The sequence below is a fragment of the Mustela nivalis genome, assembly GCF_964662115.1.
Source record: "Mustela nivalis genome assembly, chromosome: 12".
NCBI classification, from domain to species: Eukaryota; Metazoa; Chordata; class Mammalia; order Carnivora; family Mustelidae; genus Mustela; species Mustela nivalis.
This window is the reverse complement of record NC_139031.1, coordinates 21,704,300-21,725,631: the sequence shown is the minus strand read 5'-3', so window position 1 is coordinate 21,725,631 and position 21,332 is coordinate 21,704,300. Positions and strand designations below refer to the sequence as shown.

The following is a 21,332-nucleotide window of genomic DNA, read 5'->3' as shown; positions in this document are numbered from 1 at the left end:
TAGGACTTTTATTTGAATTGAGTTTATAAATTAATTAAGCACCTCTATTCATAATAGCCTAAAACTGGAAATTACCCGAACATTTGTCAGTAGGATAATGGATAACTGTGATTTATTTATATTCTGGAATATTACTCACCAATAAAAAGGAAGAAACTTACTAACACATACAGCAGTGTGGATGAATCTCAAGAACATTACTCTAAGTGAAAGAAACCTCACAAAAAAGAATATATATGGTATGATTCCATTTATTTGAAGTTCTAGGATAGACGATGCTTTTTTTTTTTTTTTTTTTTTTTTTAATTTATTTGTCAGAGAGAGAGCACACAGGCAGACAGAGTGGCAGGCAGAGGCAGAGGGAGAAGCAGGCTCCCCACCGAACAAGGAGCCTGAAGTGGAATTTGATCCCAGGATGCTGGGATCATGACCTGAGCCAAAGGCAGCTGCTCAACCAACTGAGCCACCCAGGCATCCCGACAATGCTAAAATAGGGTGAAAAAATGAGTATTGTATGTCCTTTTGAGAGATTGGGCAAGAACTGACTGGGAGGAGACATGAGAGAACTTTCTATAGTGGTGGTATTGTTATATGTCTTGATAGAGATTGGTTATCATTAGTGTCTACATTTTCAAAATGTATGGTATGCTTACACGAAATTGAATGTACACTTAAGATTTGTACATTGCATTATATGTAAATTTTACCTCAAAAGAAAAAATTGTAAAGAAATATTGAACTCTAGCTAATGATATTCCTACTGAATATTTAGGTGAATCGTACTGCAGTTTACATACATCAGAATAAGAAGTGATATGGACTAGTGAGTGGGTAGAAAGATGAATGGGGTGCGTGGCTGGCTCACCAGAGCATGTGACTCTTGATCTCAGGGTGGTGAGTTCAAGCCCCATGTTAGGTGTGGAGATTATTTAAAAATTTTTTAAAAAGTCTTAAATTAAAAAAAAAAAGATGGATACATGCGTGTGTTAAAATGTTATGGTAGAGTGGTAGATACATAAATGTTCACTAAAAAATTCTTTCAACTTTGCTCTATATTTGAAAGTTTTAGTTATAAGATGTTGGACTCCTACATATCAATAGAATAAAAACAAGTAAGCTAATTTTTAAAAATGGACAGAGGACTTGAGTAGACATCTCCTTAAAGAAGACGTACAAATGGCCAAGAACCCCGTGAAAAAGATGTTCACATTACTAATCCTCAGGGAGATACAAATCAAAACCACAGTGAGATGCTACCTGACACCTGTTAGGATGGCTCTTACCAAATAACAACGAAGGATAAATATTAGCAAGGATGTGGAGAAATTGGAATCCTTATATGCTGTTGGTGGGAATATAAAATGGTGCAGCCTATATGGAAAACAGTGTAAAGTTTCCTTTAAAAATTAAAAATAGAAATGCCCTATGCAATTCCACCTCTGGATACTTACTGAAATGAACTGAAATCAGGATCTCATAGAGTATTCACATTCCCATGTTCATTATTCACAATAGCCAAGATGTGGAGCAACTCAAGTGTCCATTGACAGATGAGTGAATAAAGAATGGAAGATTATCCAGCCTTTAAAAAAAAGGAAATCCTGCCATATGCAACAACATGGATGATTCTTGAGGGTATTATGCTAAGTAAAATAAATCAGTTACAGAGGACAGATATTGCATGATTCTACTTATATGGGGTATCTAGTCAAACTCCTAGAAACAGAGGTAGAAGGGTAGTTGAGCTGGCGACTGGGGTATGGAAATGAGAGTTGCTCTTCAACAGGTATAAAATTTCAATTATGCAAGATGAAAAAGTTCTAGAGATCTTGCGTACAACATTGTGCCTATCCTTAGCTGTTTGTACACTTAAAAATTAATATGGTAGATCTCATATTAAGTGTTCTTATCATAGTTAAAAAATTAAATACTGGAAAAAATCTTTCAATGGGATTTTTTTTTCATCTACCAGCTGGAAAGGTTAAAAGCATTCATTTAGGGGGCCTGAGTGGCTCAGTGGGTTAAGCCTCTGCCTTCAGCTCAGGTCATGGTCCTCGGGTCCTGGGATCGAGTCCCGCATCAGGCTCTCTGCTCCATGGGGAGCCTGCTTCCTCCTGTCTCTCTGCTTGCCTCTCTGCCTACTTGTGATCTCTGTCAAAATCTTGAGATTTTTTTTATTTATTTGACAGAGATCACAAGTAGGCAGAGAGGCAAGCAGAGAGAGAGGAGGAAGCAGGCTCCCTATGGAGCAGAGAGCCCGATGCGGGGCTTGATTTCAGGACCCTGGGACCATGACCTGAGCCAAAGGCAGAGGCCCCAACCCAGTAAGCCACCCAGGCGCTCCTCATTTATTCTCTTACTTGCTCTGGGACTCTTTAGAGGAGTTTATTTAAGTCAGACTAAATAACATGTAGAGAGATTTGTCTAGATTTTCAGGGAGACTTATTTTAATTGAGCCCCTTAGACCATATATAACATATATGCTAGGGCAAGTGTAAGTAGTTAAACTTAATTTTCATGTAAGCCTTTCATAGGGTTTACAAATAAGGATGAAAGTGGATCATCTGCTTAAAAAAGGGAAAGAAAAAAAAAAGGAACGTCCTTGATATGTTGAGATTCCATGAATCAGAGACTCCAATAATTCCTTAGGGTCTACCCTTTATTTTAATAATTAGTTTCAGGGCAAGCCAGACTGACTTTTATTAACATTTTTTCTTTAGAGTGGGATAGTTTTCATCTCTTTCCTGCCAGTATGCTTTCATCAGTTTAACATTGTGGTCAACAACTCCATTTTAGGCACAATTCTCAGATACATAAGAAAAAAAAAATCCAATTAAGATAATACTCCTCCAGCTCTTCCTCTTTTGGTTACGTTGTTGTTACTATTTGAGTTCCAAGCATGAGTGATTATCTCTGACTTCCTTAACTTGACAGTGTTTTGGGGTAATGGAAAGAGGGGCACAAGGATGGAAATGAAATTTGAAATCTGTGATTATTTTCTTTTGGCAAGCTCTTCCTCTCAGTGTTGCAATTTCATCTAGCACCTCTGAGAATATCAGCTTTGCAGTATGGGTCTGCTGGCAAAACAAAACAAAACAAAACACAACATTATATGAAATTTAGCTTGTATATGGTGGGGAGGTGTTTAAGTCAATCACTTTTTTAGATTCATTGCAAGTTTTATTGGTAAATGAAAATATGATTTGTTTTGAACAATAGCAAAGTATGTTGATAATATCAGGAACATTCTATATTTACTGAGAATGTATTAGGAAATAAAGGCTACCTTTTTTGTACTTTGAATTGTTTTCTGTCTCATAGAGCTAACAGGCTTTGCCTGCTTTCAGCACATGCATTATTATTTCAGGTCCTGTGGGAATGGCTGCTGCCGCTGCTGTGGCGACAGGAAAGAAACGGAAACGGCCTCATGTGTTTGAGTCTAATCCGTCTATCCGGAAGAGACAGCAAACACGCCTGCTTCGGTGAGGGCTCCCTTCTCCATATTGTTGCTGTTTCTCCAATGCTTCATGGTGTGGATGACAGAATTAGAACATACGTTACTAGGTACACTGAGGAAATCAAGTTAGGGTCCTTGATGGCAGAATTAGACTTGAAGGTACTCCTATAGAATCAAATAAATGAAACTAGAAATGATGAACAGATGTAGAATATCACATTATTTCATTCTGAGAAAATTTTTATGCCTGCACTGTGCCAGACATTATTCTAGGTCTTGGGAATACAACTGTGAACAAAACAAATTCCCTTAGGGAGTTTATATTCTAGTAGAAAAAAATAAAATAAACACTCTGTAATATATCAGGTGATGATAAGTACTATGGAAAAAAAGAAAATATGAGTAAGGAAAAAAAGGAAAGGTTTGGGGGGATATAGTAGTTTCTCTTTTTTTTTGTAGGGATGATCTGGGAAATCCTTTTTGACAGGCAGCCTCTGAACAGGGAATTACTGATGTCTAAAGGAAGATCTTTCCAGGCAGGAGAAGAACAAGAGGAAAGTTTCTGAAGTGGGATGGAATGTGATGGTCATGTTTGAGGAATAGCCAGGGAAAGAATGACAGGAGATGGAGTTAGAGCAGTAGTAGAGAGACACATCATGGGGTCGTTGGTCTAGTAGAAGGGCTTTGACTCTTGTTCTGAATGAGATGAGAAGTCAGTAAAGGCTTTTGACCAAAGCAGTGATATGGTCTGACTTATGTTTTCAGAGAAACCATCAGGCTACTGTGTTGAGAATAGAGTTTGAGTATACCAGAATGGAAGCAGGAAGAAAATGAGGTTATTGTAGTAATCCAGGCCAGAAATCATAGGGTCGTAAAACCAATATTGCAGCAGCAACGGTAGTAAGAGGCAGTCATCCTAGGTGTATTTCAAAAGTCAACTCCCCCCACCCCCAAAAAAGTCAACTCCAACATGATGGATTGGCTGTGGGGTGTGAGAGCAAAAACAGGAATGAAGGGGACCTCAAGATTTTTGGTCTGATTATTGGAAGGGTTGGGATGATTCTTACTGGAAGAGAGGAGCAAGTATAGGAATGAGTGAGGATAAGGCAGATAGGTCTGTGATACCTCTTAATCATTAAGTGGAGAAACAGTAAGCAGTTGATACGTGAGTCTGAAATTCAAAGGAGAGATCTTGCTGAAAATGTCCAAGTTTTAGATCTTATCTAAGACTCTGAGACTGGAAGGTCTTGGTGGAGGTCTTGACCGGAGGCCACCAAGAGAGTGAATGCAGACCGAGGCCTAGAGCCCTCTAACTTTTAGAGATTGGAGAGATGAAAGGAATGAGCAGAAGAGTCTGGGAAGCTACCAGTGAATCGGGAGGAAAATCAAGAGTGCAATATACTAGAAACCAAGTGCGAAAAGCATGTTAATAAGGAGAGTGTGTGATTAGCTCTGTCAAATGCTGCTGGCAGGTTGAATAAGATGCATATTGACCATTAGATTTAGCAACATGGAGGTCATGATTGAACTTGGCAAGAGCATTTCCAATGGAGTGGTAAGGCTGAAAGGATTGGGGTATCTTCAAGAGAGAATGGGAAAAGAAGAATTAGAGAGTGTGAATATAGACCATTCCTTCAAGGAATGCTGCCAAATTTCTTGTTTAGCATATGGTCCTTTGCTGAAGAGTTTTTTCTGAGGAGTTTGTAGGTTGTACAGAAAGATTATCATGCAGCAATAGTACACGGGGACTTAATATTTGATGGTAGCACAACGTGCATTCATACAGGATAAGAAATTTTGTCTATAAAATGTTCCAGAAGGTTTTTTTCTTACAGTGTTTTAAATACACCCAAAATTTCTAGGTGTTTATTAGAATATTGAATCCAAATGGAGTGCCAGCCCATGTGAATGATACGTGACAAAAGCTAGAAAATAACAGTTTATACTAAGAACAGAAGAGGAAGATTATAAGAAACTGAAGAAAAAAACCCAAAAAGTATTGATTGGAAGCTTTCAGCAAAGTGTTTATATACCAACAAATAGGCAGTTCTTATTTCCTTTCATGATGGGATAGGCCAGAATAATTAGAACATGTTATATATAGACATGTCTTTGCTATAAGGGGCGTAGGCATGACAGTACATACTTTTGGAGAAAGGTGGAAAACTAGATATGTTCACTTTGTTTCATTTGAATTAATTACTCACCAGTCTCTGGAAAGAGTAGACTATGTTCCCAGAGGATTACGGAATGTAGAACTTTAAAATAATGCCCCATGATTTCAGAGGAAAAGCCCAGCATTTCTATTTCACCCAGTGTTGATACACTTTAAAATGCTCTTTTACTTCTTCCTCATTTGTAAAATATTACAGAACCAATAATTATTATCTATATGCAATGAAAATCTAGAAATGACAACATTTTTGAAGTCATATTTCTGGATAAATCTATGTCAGTGAGACATAAACAATGACTACATCTGTCAAAGAAATTAGAAGCAGATCATTTAGGCCCCCTTCATTAAGCATGGAGATAACATGATAATGTCTACAAGTAAATGTCTCAGCAGTAATCTTTATTGTTATTATAAGTTGCAGTAAGAGAAAACCCCTTTAGTGTTGCTCGGATCAGGAAGAATTTATACTCTCCCTGTTCAACATTGTGTCATGGCTGTGTCCTGAAGCAGACTTATAGCGGACCCTTTCATCAGTTAGCTAGTCATTGGTCTTTAGGACAAAGGTATGCACATTTTTCTGCTGAACAGGATATTCAAACTCACACTACCCTTTTCACATTTCAGGTAAAACATCAACAACGCATCTGATCAGAATAAATTGCCTCAAGTCAAAGTAAATTTTCTGTGTCACTCTAATTTCTCTCTTCCTTAACCGTTTTTATTCTCTTTTCATTGTCTAATTCAGGAAACTTCGAGCTACATTAGATGAATATACTACTCGAGTGGGACAGCAAGCTATTGTCCTCTGTATCTCCCCCTCTAAACCCAACCCTGTCTTTAAAGTGTTCGGTGCAGCACCTTTGGAGAATGTGGTAAGAAAACTCAGCTGTGTTCTCAGAGACTCACTCTTGCTTTCTGTGGGTTATTTGTTCTTTTGATCCTCTGTCTAGTACTATAGCTGTTACTTCTATCCTCCCCTTGTCTGGGGGTGGGAGTGGGACTGGTTTTCAAACCGCTGTGTATAGATCAAAATAAAAACGATTATTTCTGTTTGTACTTACTGTAGCAAGATAGTCTACGCTCTCAGATACGCCATCTGAGAGATGCCTTGTATCTGTCAGCCCAAGGCGGGGAAAGATGGTGTTATGTTTGTTAAGAAACGAACACGACAGGATTTTGTGGTGTTTTTTGTTTTTCATTTTCTAATTTAAAGTTATTTATTTATTTATTTAGAGAGAGAGAGAGAGAACATGAGCCGGTAAGGGGCAGAGACAGAAACAGACCCCCTGCTCAGTAGAGAGCCGGATGTGGGGCTTGGTCCCGGGACTCCAGGATCATGACCTGAGCCAAGGAAAGATATTTCACCCCCACTGAGTCACCCAGGTGTCCCAAGGATTTTATAAGAAAATTACTGATTTATGTCAGAAACAAAATGGGAGATAATTCTAAGATGTAAACCTCATGAGGCAAACCTCAGGAACCATTTTACTGATTTCTGGTATTTGAGTTGCATATTTAAAATCTCTTGCATTTCTTTGAAGAATTTATTTGACACTCTGCTTCAATTTTGAAATACAGTTGAATATTTTGATCACCTAACTATCTGTAGCTAAGTTTTTAAAGATAGTATTTTATCTTTTCATACTTACACTAAGTGAACTACTTTTTCTCTGGCTTTGAATAACTTTGAATTGTTAGTAGAATAATGGTCTGTCCAGATTTAAATTGCATTTTATTTTTATTGGAATGAAGTTTATTAGCTGAAGGGACATTTATTGTATTTCTCCGTATTGAATGTAGACATTTGAGGAGTTTAGAACTGATTAGTAAGCAATTGAAATTTTGTTGGTTTTACTGGTTTTTTTTTTTTCACATGCAAATGTTGTGGTTCTTTTTCAACATTTTTGAATTTCGTTTTGAGTTTTACCAAAAATTCCTGAGGCCCTAGACTTAGGGTGTGTATTAGGACCTTCCCTTAGAAGAATATGGTAGAAGATTTCTAGGTCAAAATGGTGCCTGACAAGCTGTCCTAGTGTCATGATGTTCACCAACATGAAATCTGGGCGTGTCTTCTGTTTTTCAGTATCAAATATTTAAAATAATTTTACTACTACTAATAATAATATGATTTGTGAAAAGGACTCATCTAGAATACTCAGAAAATATCTCCGAAAATTACTCTCTAAAAGGAGAAGTGCCTGGCTGGCTCAGCCAGTGGAACATGTGACTCTTGATCTCAGGGTTGTTAAGTTTGAGCCCCATACTGTGTATAGAGATTTCTTAAAACAAAATCTTTTTTTAAAAACCCAAGAAACAAAAGGAAATTTTGAGAAACTGTTGGAGTCTTTAAAAGGATATAGACTCTATGAAACAAACAGTCATATGACAAACTAGACAGAAAAAAAAGCAGTAAATATTTTTTCATTGACTGACATTTCATACACATAGGCTAAAGAATAAATACCAGTAGAATTAGAAGCAGAATGTGTCCCCTAAAACATTAAAGAGGGAAAATACCAAGTCTATATAAAAGATTTAAAAAAGAAAACACAAAGTATAGAACAAAATAATATAAGTGAAACCAGTTAATTCTGTTGTAGATCATAAATATAAATGGATTAACTCCTTTGAGAAAGACAAAGATTTTCTTTCAGAGTGGAACAACAATAATCCAAACCAAAACCCAACTGTATTTAATTTATGTGACATACTCACAGTGATTCACAGATGTTCAAAGTAGCTGCAAATGATACCATTGAAAGTGAAAGGAGGGGGCCTGGGTGAGTCAGTGGGTTAAAGCCTCTGCCTTTGGCTCAGGTCATGATCCCAGGACCCTGGGGTCCAGCCCCACATTGGGCTCTCTGCTCAGTGCGGAGTCTGCTTCCTCCTCTCTCTCTCTGCCTGCCTCTCTGTCTACTTGTGATCTCTGTCTGTCAAATTAATAAATAAAAAATCTTAAAAAAAAATAAAGGGAAAGGACAGTTCACAGAATGGGAGAAAATATTTGCAAATCATACATCTGACAAAGAACTTGAATCCATGTAAAGATCTTGTAGAACTAAACAATAAAAAGACAGCCCTATTTAGTTATTTATGTAGTATGCATGCACAGCAGCAGGGAGGGGCAGAGGGAGGTTAGAGAATCTCAGGCGGGCGCCACAAGTCGTGTGGTGCCTGATGCAGGGCTGGATCTCAGAACCCTGTGATCACAGCCCAAACCAAAGTCAAGAGTTTCACTTAACCAGTTGAGCCACCCAGGCACCCTAAGCCCAATTTTTAAATGGTGAAGATTCTGTCACTATTTGAAGATGACATACTACTATACTTAGAACACCCTGAAGACTCTATCATAAATCTGTTAGAACGGATAAATGAATTCAGTAAAGTTGCAGGATACAAAATTTATATACAGAAATCTGTTGCATTTTTATACATTAATAATGAATTAATTCTACTTCCGAAACCAATAATGCACTGTATGTTAAATAAGTAGAATTTATATAAAAATAATGAAGTAGCAGAAAGAGGAATTAAGAAAATACTTCTGCTTATAATTGCACCAAAAAAAAAATAAAATACTTAGGAATAAACTTGACCGAGGTGGTGAAAGACCTGTATTCTGAAAAAAATACACAACAGTGATGAAAGAAATTGATGACAACAAAATTGGAAAGATATTTTATGCTCATGGATTGGAAGAATTAATATCACTAAAACGTTTATATACCCAAAGCAATCTACAGATTCAATGCAATCCCAATCGAAATACCAGTAGCATTTTCACAGAAGTAGAACAAATAATCCCAAGATTCATAAAAGACCTCAAATATCCAAAGCAATCTTGAGAAAGAAGAAAACAGCTGGAGGTATCACAATCCCAGATTTACATAGTTTTAATAATCAAACTGTATAGTACTGGCACAAAAATAGGCATAGAGATCAATAGAATATAATAGAAAGACCCAAAATAAACCCACCCTTATATGGTCAATTAATCAATGACTATGGAGGCAAGAATATACAATGGGGGAAGGCTAGTCTCTTTAAAAAATGGTGTTGGGAAAACTGGACCACTTTCTTATGCCATACACAAAAATAAGTTAAAAATGAATTAAAGACCTAAATGTGAGACCTGAAACTGTAAAACTCCTAGAAGAAAATGTAGGCAATAATCTCTTAATACATTGGCCTCCACAAGCTGTTTATGGATGTGTCTCCTTAGGCAAGGGAAACAAAAGCAAAAATAAATTATTAGGACTACACAAAAATAAAAAGCTTCTGGACAGCAAAGGAAGTCACCAACATAAGAAAAATGCGATCTACTGAATGTGACAAGGTATTTGCAGATGATATATCTTTTAAGGAGTTAATATCCAAAATATATAAAGAAGTTACAAGCTCAACAGCAAAAAACCCAAACAATCCAATTAAAAAATGGGCAGAGGACTTAAAACCTACAGATGGCCATCAGACGCATGAGAAGATGCTCAGCCTCACTCATCATTAGGAAAAGGCAAATCAAAACCATAATGAGATATCACCTCTCACCTGTCAAAATGCCTAGTATCAAAAAGACAAGAAGGGCACCTGGGTGGCTCAGTTGATTAACCATCTGACTCTTGGTTTCGGCTTAGGTCATGCATGATCTCAGGATCATGAGATCAAGCCCCACTTTGGGCTCTGTGTTCAGCATGGAGTCTGCTTTCCCCCTCCCACCCTCTCCCCCTCTGTCCCTCCCCTCACTTGTGCGTGCATTCTCTCTCTCCCAAAAATAAATAAAATCTTAAAAAAAAAAACTAACAAGTGTTGGTGGTAATGGAGAGAAAACAGAGCACCTGTGTACTGTTGGTAGCGTGTAGCCACTATGGAAAACAGTATGGAGGTTGTTGCTTAAAAAATTAAAAATAGAAATGCCATACAGTCCAGTAATTCCACTACTGGATATTTACAGAAGAACATGAAAACACTAGTTCAAAAAGATACATGTACCCCTATGTTTACTGCAGCATTCTTTACAGTTGCCAAGATACGGAAGTAACCCATATGTCTGTCCATAGAGAGTGGATAAAGAAGAGGTAATATTACTCAGCCATAAAAAAATGAAATCTTGCCATTTGTGACAACATAGATGGACCTAGAGGGTATTGTGCTAAGTGACATAAATCAGACAGAGACAAGTATCATATGATTTCACTTACATGTTAAATTTAAAAAACAAAGCGGAAACAGGCTCCTAAAATACAGAGAACGAATTGGCAATTCCCAGAGTGGGATGGTAGGGGATCAGCAAACAGAGGTAAAGGGGAGTGGGAGGTACAGGCTTCCAATTATGGAATGAATAAGTCATGGAGATGAAAAGTACAGCAGAGAATATACTCTGTGGTATCACAATAGCATTGTATCATGACAATAGCTATACTTGTGAACATAGCAGAATGTATTGAGTTACCAATCACGATGTTGTAAAACCTGACACTAATGTAAGTTGTGTTCAGCTATACTTCCAAGTTTTTTAAAAAATGACAAAGAATCTGAATAGATATTTCTCCAAAGAAGATAGAGGAATGGTCAGCAAGCACATAAGCAGTAATGATAAACAGTTATTAGTATTAGGGAAATGAAAATCAAAACCAGAACGAGACACTACTACATACTTACTAGGATGATTATAATAAAAAAGGTAGACAACAATAAGTGTTGTTGAGTATATGTAGAAATTAGAACCTTCCATACATTGCTATTGGGAATGTAAAATGATGTCGTTGCTTCAGAAAACAGTTTGGCAGGGCGCCTGGGTGGCTCAGTCATTAAGCGTCTGCCTTCGGCTCTGGTCATGATTGAGTCCCACATCGGGCTCCCTGCTCAGTGGGAAGCCTGCTTTTCCCTCTCCCACTCCTGCTGCTTGTGTTCCCTCTCTTGCTGTATCTCTTTCTGTCAAATAAATAAATTACACCTTTAAAAAAAAAAAAAAAAAAGAAAGAAACAGTTTGGCAGTTTCCTAAAAGTAGAGTCACTACATGACCCAGCAATTCTACTCCTAGGTTTACTCAAAAGAACTGAAAGCAAAGCTTTATATACACAATGTCCATAGCAGCAAAACTTATACATAAAAGTTACACACATGTTCTTAGCAGCATTATTCGTAATCGCCACAAAGTGGAAACAGCCCAAATGCTCAACAACTGATGTGAGGATAAATATATTATCTACAATGGAATATTATTCGTCAGTAAGAGGGAGTGAAATACTGATTAAAAAAAAAAAAAAAAAAAAAAACTACAGCATGTGGGGTACCTGGTTAGCTTGGTCAGTTATGTGTCTGACCTCACTCAGGTCATGATCTCCAGGTCCTAGGATTGAGTCCTGAATCCAGCTCCCTGCACAGCAGGGAGTGTCTCTTTCTCTCTCTCTCCCCCGCCCACCCCCTCCACTGCTCATTTTCTCTCTGTCTCTCAGATAAATAAATAAAATCTTCAAAAAAAAAAATGACAGCATGGATAAACCTTGAAAACATTTTGATAAGTGAAAGAGCCCAATCACAAAAGACCACATGTGGTCTGATTCCATTTGTATGCAGTGTCCACGACAGGCAGATCTATGGAGTAGATTAGTCATTGCCAGATTGGAAAGGTGGGAAAGAGGAATGAAAAGTGACAGCCAATGAGTGCAGAGTTTATTTTAGGGGGATAAAAATGCTCTAAAATTAGATTATGATGCTTGCATAACCCTACATATATACTTAAGAAGGTTGAATTGTACACTTTATTTTTTTTAATTGTACACTTTAAATGATGAATTGTATGGTCTGATAGGCTGAATAATGACCCCAAGGATATCCAGATCTGAATTCCTGGAATCTTTGTGTGTTACCTTGTATGGCAAAAAGGACTGTGTGGTGATTAGGTTAACAATCTTGAGATGGGGTGATTACCCTGGATTATCTGGGTATAGCCTACGTCTAACTACATTGTCTTTATCAAAGGGAGACAAGGGGAGATTGATAAAGAAGTAGAAGATGCATTGGTAGGAGTAAAAGGTTGGATGCAGGGAAGGGGGGAAGGGGTCAGGAGCCAAAGAATACAGGTTAGAAGCAGCTAGATGAGGCAAGGAAATGGACTCTCTCCTAAAGCCTCCAGAAGGACCAGACTTGCCAATGACCTTGATTTTAGCCCAGTAAAACTAAGAGAATGAGTTTCTGTTGGTTTAAGCCACCAAGTTAATAATCATTGTGGCAGCCATTAGAAACTAATGTGTAGGATATGTGAGTTATAATCTCAATAAAGCTGTTAAAAATGTTAAAAGTAAAATAATAGGCAAAGGTGTGTCAGACAAATACCTACAAAAAATAAATCATGGGGGCGCCTGGGTGGCTCAGTGGGTTAAGCCGCTGCCTTCGGCTCAGGTCATGATCTCAGGGTCCTGGGATCGAGTCCCGCATCGGGCTCTCTGCTCAGCGGGGAGCCTGCTTCCTCCTCTCTCTCTCTGCCTGCTTCTCTGCCTACTTGTGATCTCTCTCTGTCAAATAAATAAATAAAATCTTTAAAAAAAAAATAATAAATAAATCATGGATCATAGCATTAATATCAGACAAAGCCAAATCCTTAAACAAGTATTAACTGAGAACCGGAGGTAATTTGATATTGATAAACAGTATAAATTTATAATGCACCTTTTTTGCCTCAAACATGAAAGCAAAGTGTGTAGATCAAAATATTACAAATATAAGAAAAAATAAAGCATGACAATGGCAGGAGGCTTTAATATCTTTATCAGATTAAGGAAGAAAATAATAAGAATATAGTGATCTGAATAAAAGAATAAGGTTAATATAAAATATGTATGCTAGCATTAATACTGTATAAGGAGAGAATATGTCATATTTGAAAAATTACATGAATGGGTTATAAGACTTGACCAAATATATTATTAGGCCCCAATGAAGATCTTAATAAATTGTAAAATGCAGAAATTATACAGGCCATATGGTTGTGGGGGTTTTTGGTCCAGGGAACTACTTCAATTTTGTTTTTCAGCTAGAACTACAGATCTCTCTTTTTAAAAATTGAAACATAATTAACATGCTGTGTTTTATTAGTTTCAAGTATGTAATTCAGTGATTTGACAGTTCTGTACATTTCTCAGTGCTCATCAAGATTAAGTGTACTCTTAACCCCATTTATCCATTTCAGTCACTTCTCCCCTCCCGCTATGCTTCTGGTAACCAACAGTTTGTTTTCTGTATTAAAGAGTCTAGTTTTTTTTGGTCTATTTTTCCTTTGTTTATCCATATGTTTTGTTTCTTAAATTCCACATATGAGTGAAATCATACCATATTTGTCTTTCTCTGACTAACTTATTTTACTTATCGTTTTACCCTTTACATACATCCATGTTGTTGCAAAAGACAAGATTTCATTCTTTTTATGGCTTAGTAATATTCCATTATATATTCCAGTATTATAATATTCTATTATGTGCATGTGTATATGTACATATATACACACACCACCTCTTTATCCATCCATGCATGATGGACACTTGGGTTGCTTCCATATCTTGGCTATTGTAAATAATGCTGTAACAAACTTGAAGGGTACATATATCTTTTCGAATTAGTGTTTTCATTTTCTTTGAGTAAATACCCAGTAGTGGCCATATTTTTCACCATGATACAGAACATTTTGAGCTTAATATCAAAAGATAGACAGGAAAAAGTATTCAGCCACATAGTACATAAAAACACTTCTTAATTTGTGGACTGTTTAGATAATATAAAAGCAAAACTTAAAGGTTTCAGTTTGAGCTAGTTCTCAAAGGAATATTCATTACCTTAATTTTTTTTATATACAAGAAAGATGGAAAAGAAATAAACATCTAATTCAAGAAGCTGGAAAGGAAATAAGATGAGTCTAAGAAAAAATAGGTTAAGTAAATGTGGAAGTGAAAAAAATTAAGGAGTTCGTGAGCAGAAAAAGTAGAATTGTTACGTTCGAGAAGTGATACTATGAAAAGTCCAATAAAAAAGAAAACTTCTAGCATGCTAGTTGAGGAAAAGGGAGAAGAAAGCAAATATATAGTCTTAGAAATTAGATGAGTCATAGTCACAGTTAAGGAAAGATTGAAACTTGTAAGGAAATGCTGTGCATTAATCTGTTTTTACAAATTAAGAACCTCAATTAAGTGGACAGTTCAGTAAGAAAATAAAATAACGAAAGCATATGTAAACCTCAGTAGAATAAACATGTTCAAAACTGAAAAAGTATATCCCTCAAAGGGGACACTACTCTGATACTTTGGGTAACTTCTCTTAACCTTCAAGATACAGAATATAATCTTAAGATATACTGATATTCAGAGTCATATTAAGTAATTAGAGCCCATTGTTTATCATAATCAGTATGCAATGTATTGCATATAATCTTGTTAATAGTTAAGGAGATGATTTAGATGGCTAACATTTATTGAGTGCTTACTATGTTCTCAGTATAGTTATAAGCACTTTGTATAATCTCATTTAATAATTTTAAAACTGGTACTTGTATTTTGTCCTCCTGCCTATAGCTGTCATCTTCCTTTTTGCTTTTATAGCTATAGTCTGCTGAAAAACTCTAGAAAAATTAAAATTCAGTAGGGCTGTTCATCTTTGAAATAATAGATTTCAGATTTTTTAATTTATTTTTTTATTTTTTTAAGATTTTATTTATTTATCTGACAGACAAAGATCACAAGTAGGCAGAGAGGCAGGCAGAGAGAAAGGGGAGGAAGCAGGCGGCAAAGAGCCCGATGCGGGGCTCGATCCCAGGACCCTGGGATCATGACCTGAGCCGAAGGCAGAGGCTTTAACCCACTGAGCCACCCAGGCGCCCCTACATTTCAGATTCAAGATTGTCTGTTATTTTAAGAGTTTGTTGAAAGAGGATTGGAAACATTACTAGTCCTTTTAATAGTTAATGCTGAATTTTTTCTTATATTTTAGGGCTCCATTTATTTTTCCATACTGTGTTTTGCCCATATTAGTTTCTTGTCCACAACTGGAGTGTATAGCAAGGCACTGTAAACAAAACTAAGTGACTCACAACAAATGGAAAAAATGTTTTCATAAAATTAGTAACAGCAATTGCAGTTTGCTGTTTTTTAAAGATTTTAATTATTTATTTGACAGAGAGAAATTACAAGTACACTGAGAGGCAGGCAGAGAGAGAGAGAGAAGGAAGCAGGCTCCCTGCTGAGCAGAGAGCCCGATGCGGGACTCGATCCCAGGACCCTGAGATCATGACCTGAGCCGAAGGCAGCGGCTTAACCCACTGAGCCACCCAGGCGCCCCTGTTGAGTATTTTAAATGTACTTGTTTTCTGCTAAGCACTTTATATTTATGATTTTTACTTAATCATCAAAATAACCCTATGATATATATGTTATTATTTGTGCTTTACAGTTGTAGGAATTGAGGGTTGAGAGCTTAAGTATTTTGTTCAGGATCACACAGTAAGTAGCAAATTAATGATTAATGTTCTTTATAAAGAGCTGTCAAAAATTAATAAAATTATGAACAGATGAATAACAAAGACCCAAAGATATGTTTGAATATGGATTAGATATTAGGTGATACTAAGGAATTCTGATATTTTTGTAGGATGTGATCATTGTACTCTAGTTATGTATGAGAATGCCCTTGTTTTTCCAAGATGCATGCTGAAGTATTTAGAAGTGTTGCAGTGTCTGAAATATACTTAAAGTGGGGATGCCTGGATGGCTCAGTCAGTTAAGTATCTGCCTCCAATCTCAGGATCCTGGGATGAAGCCTGGAGTCAGGCTTCCTGATCCGCAAGGAGTCTGCCTCTCCCTCTCCCTTTGCATGCACCCCCACCGCTACCCGCACCAGCTCGTGCTTTCTCTCTCTTTCAACTAAATAAGTAAAATCTTTTAAAAATAATAATGAAATAAAATATACTTTAAGTGGTTAGCCCAGAGAATATCGTGTGTGTGTGTGTGCGTGCGTGTGTGTATGTGTACAGATGGCAGATAAAGTAATTATGCCAAAACGTTGACAATTAATGAATCTGGGTGGTGAGGGTAGAAGGATTTATTTTACTGTTCTTAGCATCTTTCTGTATATTAAAGTTTTTTCATATAAATTCATAATTTCCAAACACCCAAAGACAAAAGAGAAGACGTAAATGGAAGGAGGAAGTACAAGTGTCAAACAAAATGTTCAAAGAAACGGGAATTAAAACAGAAAACTACTTTACACTGTGAAAAAGATGTACAGCTTCCAGTGTTGGCATGTGAAACAGGCAGTTTAAATTGGTGTAATTTTCTAGAGGGCAGATTGGCAACCGGTATAAAATGTGCCCCAGATGTATACTTTTTAACTCAACTTCCTTTTGAAATTTTATCCTAAGGAAATAATCGGTCAAATAAGCAAAGATGTATGTACAAGTATATCAGTCACTGTATTCTTTATAGTATTTTTTTTTAAATTCAGAATAACCTTAATGTTCAAAGATAAGGGATTAGTTAGATAAATTGATGACTTGTGCTGAGATAGGCCTGCTACACTGCCTTTAAGTATGATGACATAAGTCTTGCTATTAACTTTATCATGTGGAGATGATGATTAAGTGAACAAAGCAACTTACAGAACCATACATAGAGTTTGGGCCTGCTTTAAAAGTAAATCTGCATTTTATGCATGTTTATGGAATTATTGAATGGAGAGGATTGTTGTAACTAACATTTGTGTAATAAAGCAGATTTATAAAACTTAGAAGTAAACATATTCTCAATAATTCTACCAATAACCTTGAGATGTAGGCATATTACAATTATTTGCATTTTGGAAGAGAATACAGGCTCAAAGAGGTTAAGTGATTGGCTCAAGATTCCCCAACTTCTTTTTTTTTTTGATTTTATTTATTTGACAGAGAGATCACAAGTAGGCAGAGAGGCAGGCAGAGAGAGAGAGAGAAGAGAGGAAGCAGGCTCCCTGTGGAGCAGAGAGCCTGATGAGGGGCTCGATCCCAGGACCCTGGGACCATCACTTGAGCCAAAGGCAGAGGCTTTAACCCACTGAGCCACCCTGGCGCGCCCCACCACCCCCCGCCAACTTCTGAATGGTAGAGCCGCTGTCAAGATTTGGGTTCAAGGTGATGGAATATTACATCTCCCATAGGTTTGTCCAAGGTATTAAATATGAGGTTTCAAATTTAATTTCATTTTCTTAGTCCTTGCTTTCTCTTCTAAAAGGGAACAAATGAAGCCACCTTCCGCTTCTCCACAGTGCTGTGTGTACTTCTACTGATGTGCTTTTATTTGTATGATTATTTGATTAACTTCTATCCCCAGCTAGATTGTAAGCTCGGGGGAGGGACTGGATCTACTTTGTTCTCCATCATGCTCCCAGTACCACACATTGCCCCGCCATGGGTGCTTAGTTGCTGAGTAGCATTTGTTGCCTGAATAAAGCATCTTAAACGTTTGGCAGCACTCAGCCATGCAAATTTGACTTCTAAGTTATGATCCTGCATTGGATCTCAATTGAGACCTTGAGATGTAAAGAACTGTGAAGCTAGCTAGTGTCATTCTTTATAGTGCTTGTCCCAGTTTCTAATTATACTTTCATTTTTATGACAATTTTTGTGTTTGTCTTCTCTGCTAGATTGAAATATGCACAGTAATGGGACACTGTGATGGATACATTTGCTTTCTGATTTGCCCCCAGCTCTTCTTAGCACAGTGGCTAGCATAGAGGAGATGAATAATATTTGTTTGATGGCTGGCTGGCTGGAGGAACTGCTGGGTTCAGAGATCACATATGCCATGTATGTATTTGCAATGTGAGGTAGGGAAGTAACCTAAAACTAGCTGAACTCTCAGAAAGGGCCTTTGACTTGAATGTATAATGAGATTGCCTTATTTAGAAACTCAAGGTTTCTTTAAGTTGCTTGGGATCTAGCCTCTTAGATCTAATATTCTCTGAAGGTTTTGTTTGTTTGCTTTTTAAAGATTTTATTTATTTGTCAGAGAGAGAGAAAGCACAAGCAGAGGGAGCTGCAGGCAATGGAAAAGCAGACTTCCCACTGCAAGGAGCCCGATGGGGGCCTCGATCCCAGGACCCTGGCACCAAGACCTGAGCCAAAGGCAGCCATGTGACTGAAGGAGCCACGCAGGCATCTCTCTTTGCAATTTAAAACCTTTGTTTCCTTAAGCCTCAGCTTTTTAAAACAAAACAAAATAAAATAAAAAGTTAAAGGACCTCCGGAACAACTCCATTGGGTGTTTTGGCCCTTTCGAATATCCTTCTTAGTGAAGGTGTGGCTCCCACCTAAAAGGCAGCATTGTTAACATTTAGACAAGCGAATTCAGTTTTGCCCGTGGGTTGGTATTAACTAGAGTGGGCACATATAATTAAAACCACCGCATTTGTGAAAACTGTTTTTAAGTTTTGATTTTTTGAGTAGTTCCCCACATTGATTTTTCCTATATGTGACTCACTGTCCTCATGTGCAAAATAAGGATAATACCCACCTCACTGAGGAGCAGTAGAAATTAAAATTTATTATCATCCTCTATATGTGTTTATAGAGAGCTGGCATGAAAAGCATTGGCAAATAGTAGATTTTTTTAAGCTGCTGTGCCCCGAAGGCATGTTCTTGGCTTACTGCCATAGCCGTCTTCTATAGAGTTGGTAGGAATAGGCCTAGAAATATTCTATTGAGGAATAGAGAATTTCCATTTTTTTCCAGAAGAACTTCAGGAGTTTCTGGAGGTGGAGCTCTTTCCTCAGAGTCAATAATCCGTAGCATTTAGATGGGGATATGCTGGCTATGACTAACCAGTTCTACAGGTACAGAAATTAGTCACAGGCACAGAGGCAAGATGTAGCCCTGGCATTGTCACCAGCTTCTTTGAAATCATGTTTCAGCCTTCAATTCTTCTTTCCCAGTAGATGAGTGGACTCTGGAGTTGGTTATGATTTCTTGTTCTAAGTCATTCAGTTTTTTATATAGGTTTTTCAAAATGTCTTCAAGTTACAGAAAATGTGGAAGCATATTTTTAAAAATAGTAAAGTAAAAAATGCAATATGATTTACTCATATATGGAACTTAAGAAAACAAATGAACAAGAAAATACAAATGAAAAGAAAACAAACAAAAAAGAGACAAACCAAAAAACAGACTCTTAACTATAGAGAACAAACTGGTGGTCACCAGAGGGGGATGGGTGGAGAAGAAGTGAAATAGGTGATGGGATTAAAGAGAATATTTATCATGTTGAGCCCTGAGTAATGTAGAGAATTGCTGAATCACTATGTTGTACACCTGAGACTAATAGAACACTGTGTTAACTATACTGGAATTAAAATTTTAAAAAATAGCAGGGGCACCTGGGTGGCTCAGTGGGTTAAGCCTCTACCTTTGGCTCAGGTCATGATCTCAGGGTCCTGGGATCGAGCCCCATATCAGGCTCTCTGCTCATCAAGGAGCCTGCTCTCCCCCCCGCCCCCCCTACCTGCCTCTCTGCCTACTTGTGAGCTCTGTCAAATAAATAAAATCTTAAATAAAATAAAATTTTAAAAACAGTGAAATAAAAAATTTTCACTTATTTACATACTCAGCAAATAACTAACACAATTTGATACAAAATATGAGATAAGGAATCCTTCTAAGTCCAGTGAGGCTTCAAGGTCCCAAACTAAGGATCCAGGGGGTTGAGAGGAAAATTAGACATCTGGACAGAGGCAGGAGACAAAAGAGGCTGACACTAGGGCTGGAGAGAGAATAGGGTGAAAGCCAACAACTTCATGGGCCATATAGCCTGTGGCCTGGCTCAGTGCCAGGTGTCCTTTGGGATCGTGGGTCTGAGGGCAGCTCTGCATTGGGGGATATTTTCACATATCTGAGATGATAACATATTTTTAATCTCAGGGAAGCATATAGGTAAGAAAAACTTTTTTGATCTTTCATGGGACCTTTCTGAAGACTCGTCTTTTCTGCAGAAAGGCTTCAGGCACACACAAGAATTATGGTATCTTGTCTGGGACTGGTTTTGCAGCCTAAGGGCCCATTGGTATTATAGTGGTAGCAGTCAATTCCAAAATCCACAGCAAGCCGGTTCCATGCCCAGAACTCTAAGGGCTCTGAACACCCTCCACCTCTGGTAATTATGAGAATGTTTGTTACTGTATCATCTGCACGTGTCTGAGTATGTGAACTATTTCAAAACACATGTTAAGTAATGATGGTGATGTCACACACTGGTTGTATATGGTATGTGTAAGAATATAAGTGATCATTTGATTTTGTAGAAATTTAAAGAAGTAAGGGAATTATGACAAGAAAGCTTAGGAATTTTTCTTACAGGGAGTTGAAATTGGGTTGGGCCTTGAAAGATGAATGACTTTTTTATATGAAGCAGAATTAAAGGCCCAGAGGTAGAAAAGAACTTGCAGAAGTTAGTGAGGAAACTGAGTAGCTAGGAGGGTGTCATTCACGTCGTCTCCAGGCTTGGGCAGGCACAGCTGAGGCCCCACTGGGGGAGTCTTGGCAAAGTGGGGAATGATTAGAAAGGTGGCAATGCTGGCCGGAGAAGTTTGGACTTCATCCCATGAGAAGGGGGGCACCTGTAGAAGTGGTTTTGAGAAAAAAGATAAATGATAGCAAAGTGGCTGAACATACTGGCTTTGGAGCTAGTTAAAAA

General features: G+C 37.5%; 1 protein-coding gene and 1 long non-coding RNA gene across 13 annotated transcripts in view; one reads left to right on the top strand and one right to left on the bottom strand.

Moving 5' to 3' along the window:
- The window catches only part of LOC309845745, a 413,192-nt gene extending 410,329 nt beyond the window's left edge, over positions 1-2,863 (bottom strand). Inside the window, exon 1 of the long non-coding RNA XR_014301491.1 lies at positions 2,291-2,863. This is a non-coding gene — a long non-coding RNA (uncharacterized lncRNA). The remainder of the gene's footprint in view (positions 1-2,290) is intronic.
- The window catches only part of NRF1 (nuclear respiratory factor 1), a 146,434-nt gene that overhangs the window by 56,883 nt on the left and 68,219 nt on the right, over positions 1-21,332 (top strand). For all 12 annotated transcript variants that reach the window (XR_014301478.1, XR_014301479.1, XR_014301480.1 and 9 more), the window contains exons 3-4: positions 3,368-3,482; positions 6,379-6,505. Coding sequence is in view for 9 of the 12 variants with exons in the window: in XM_082694032.1 (XP_082550158.1) it covers positions 3,368-3,482; positions 6,379-6,505 (242 nt within the window). In the remaining 3 variants the exon portion in view is untranslated. The remainder of the gene's footprint in view (positions 1-3,367; positions 3,483-6,378; positions 6,506-21,332) is intronic.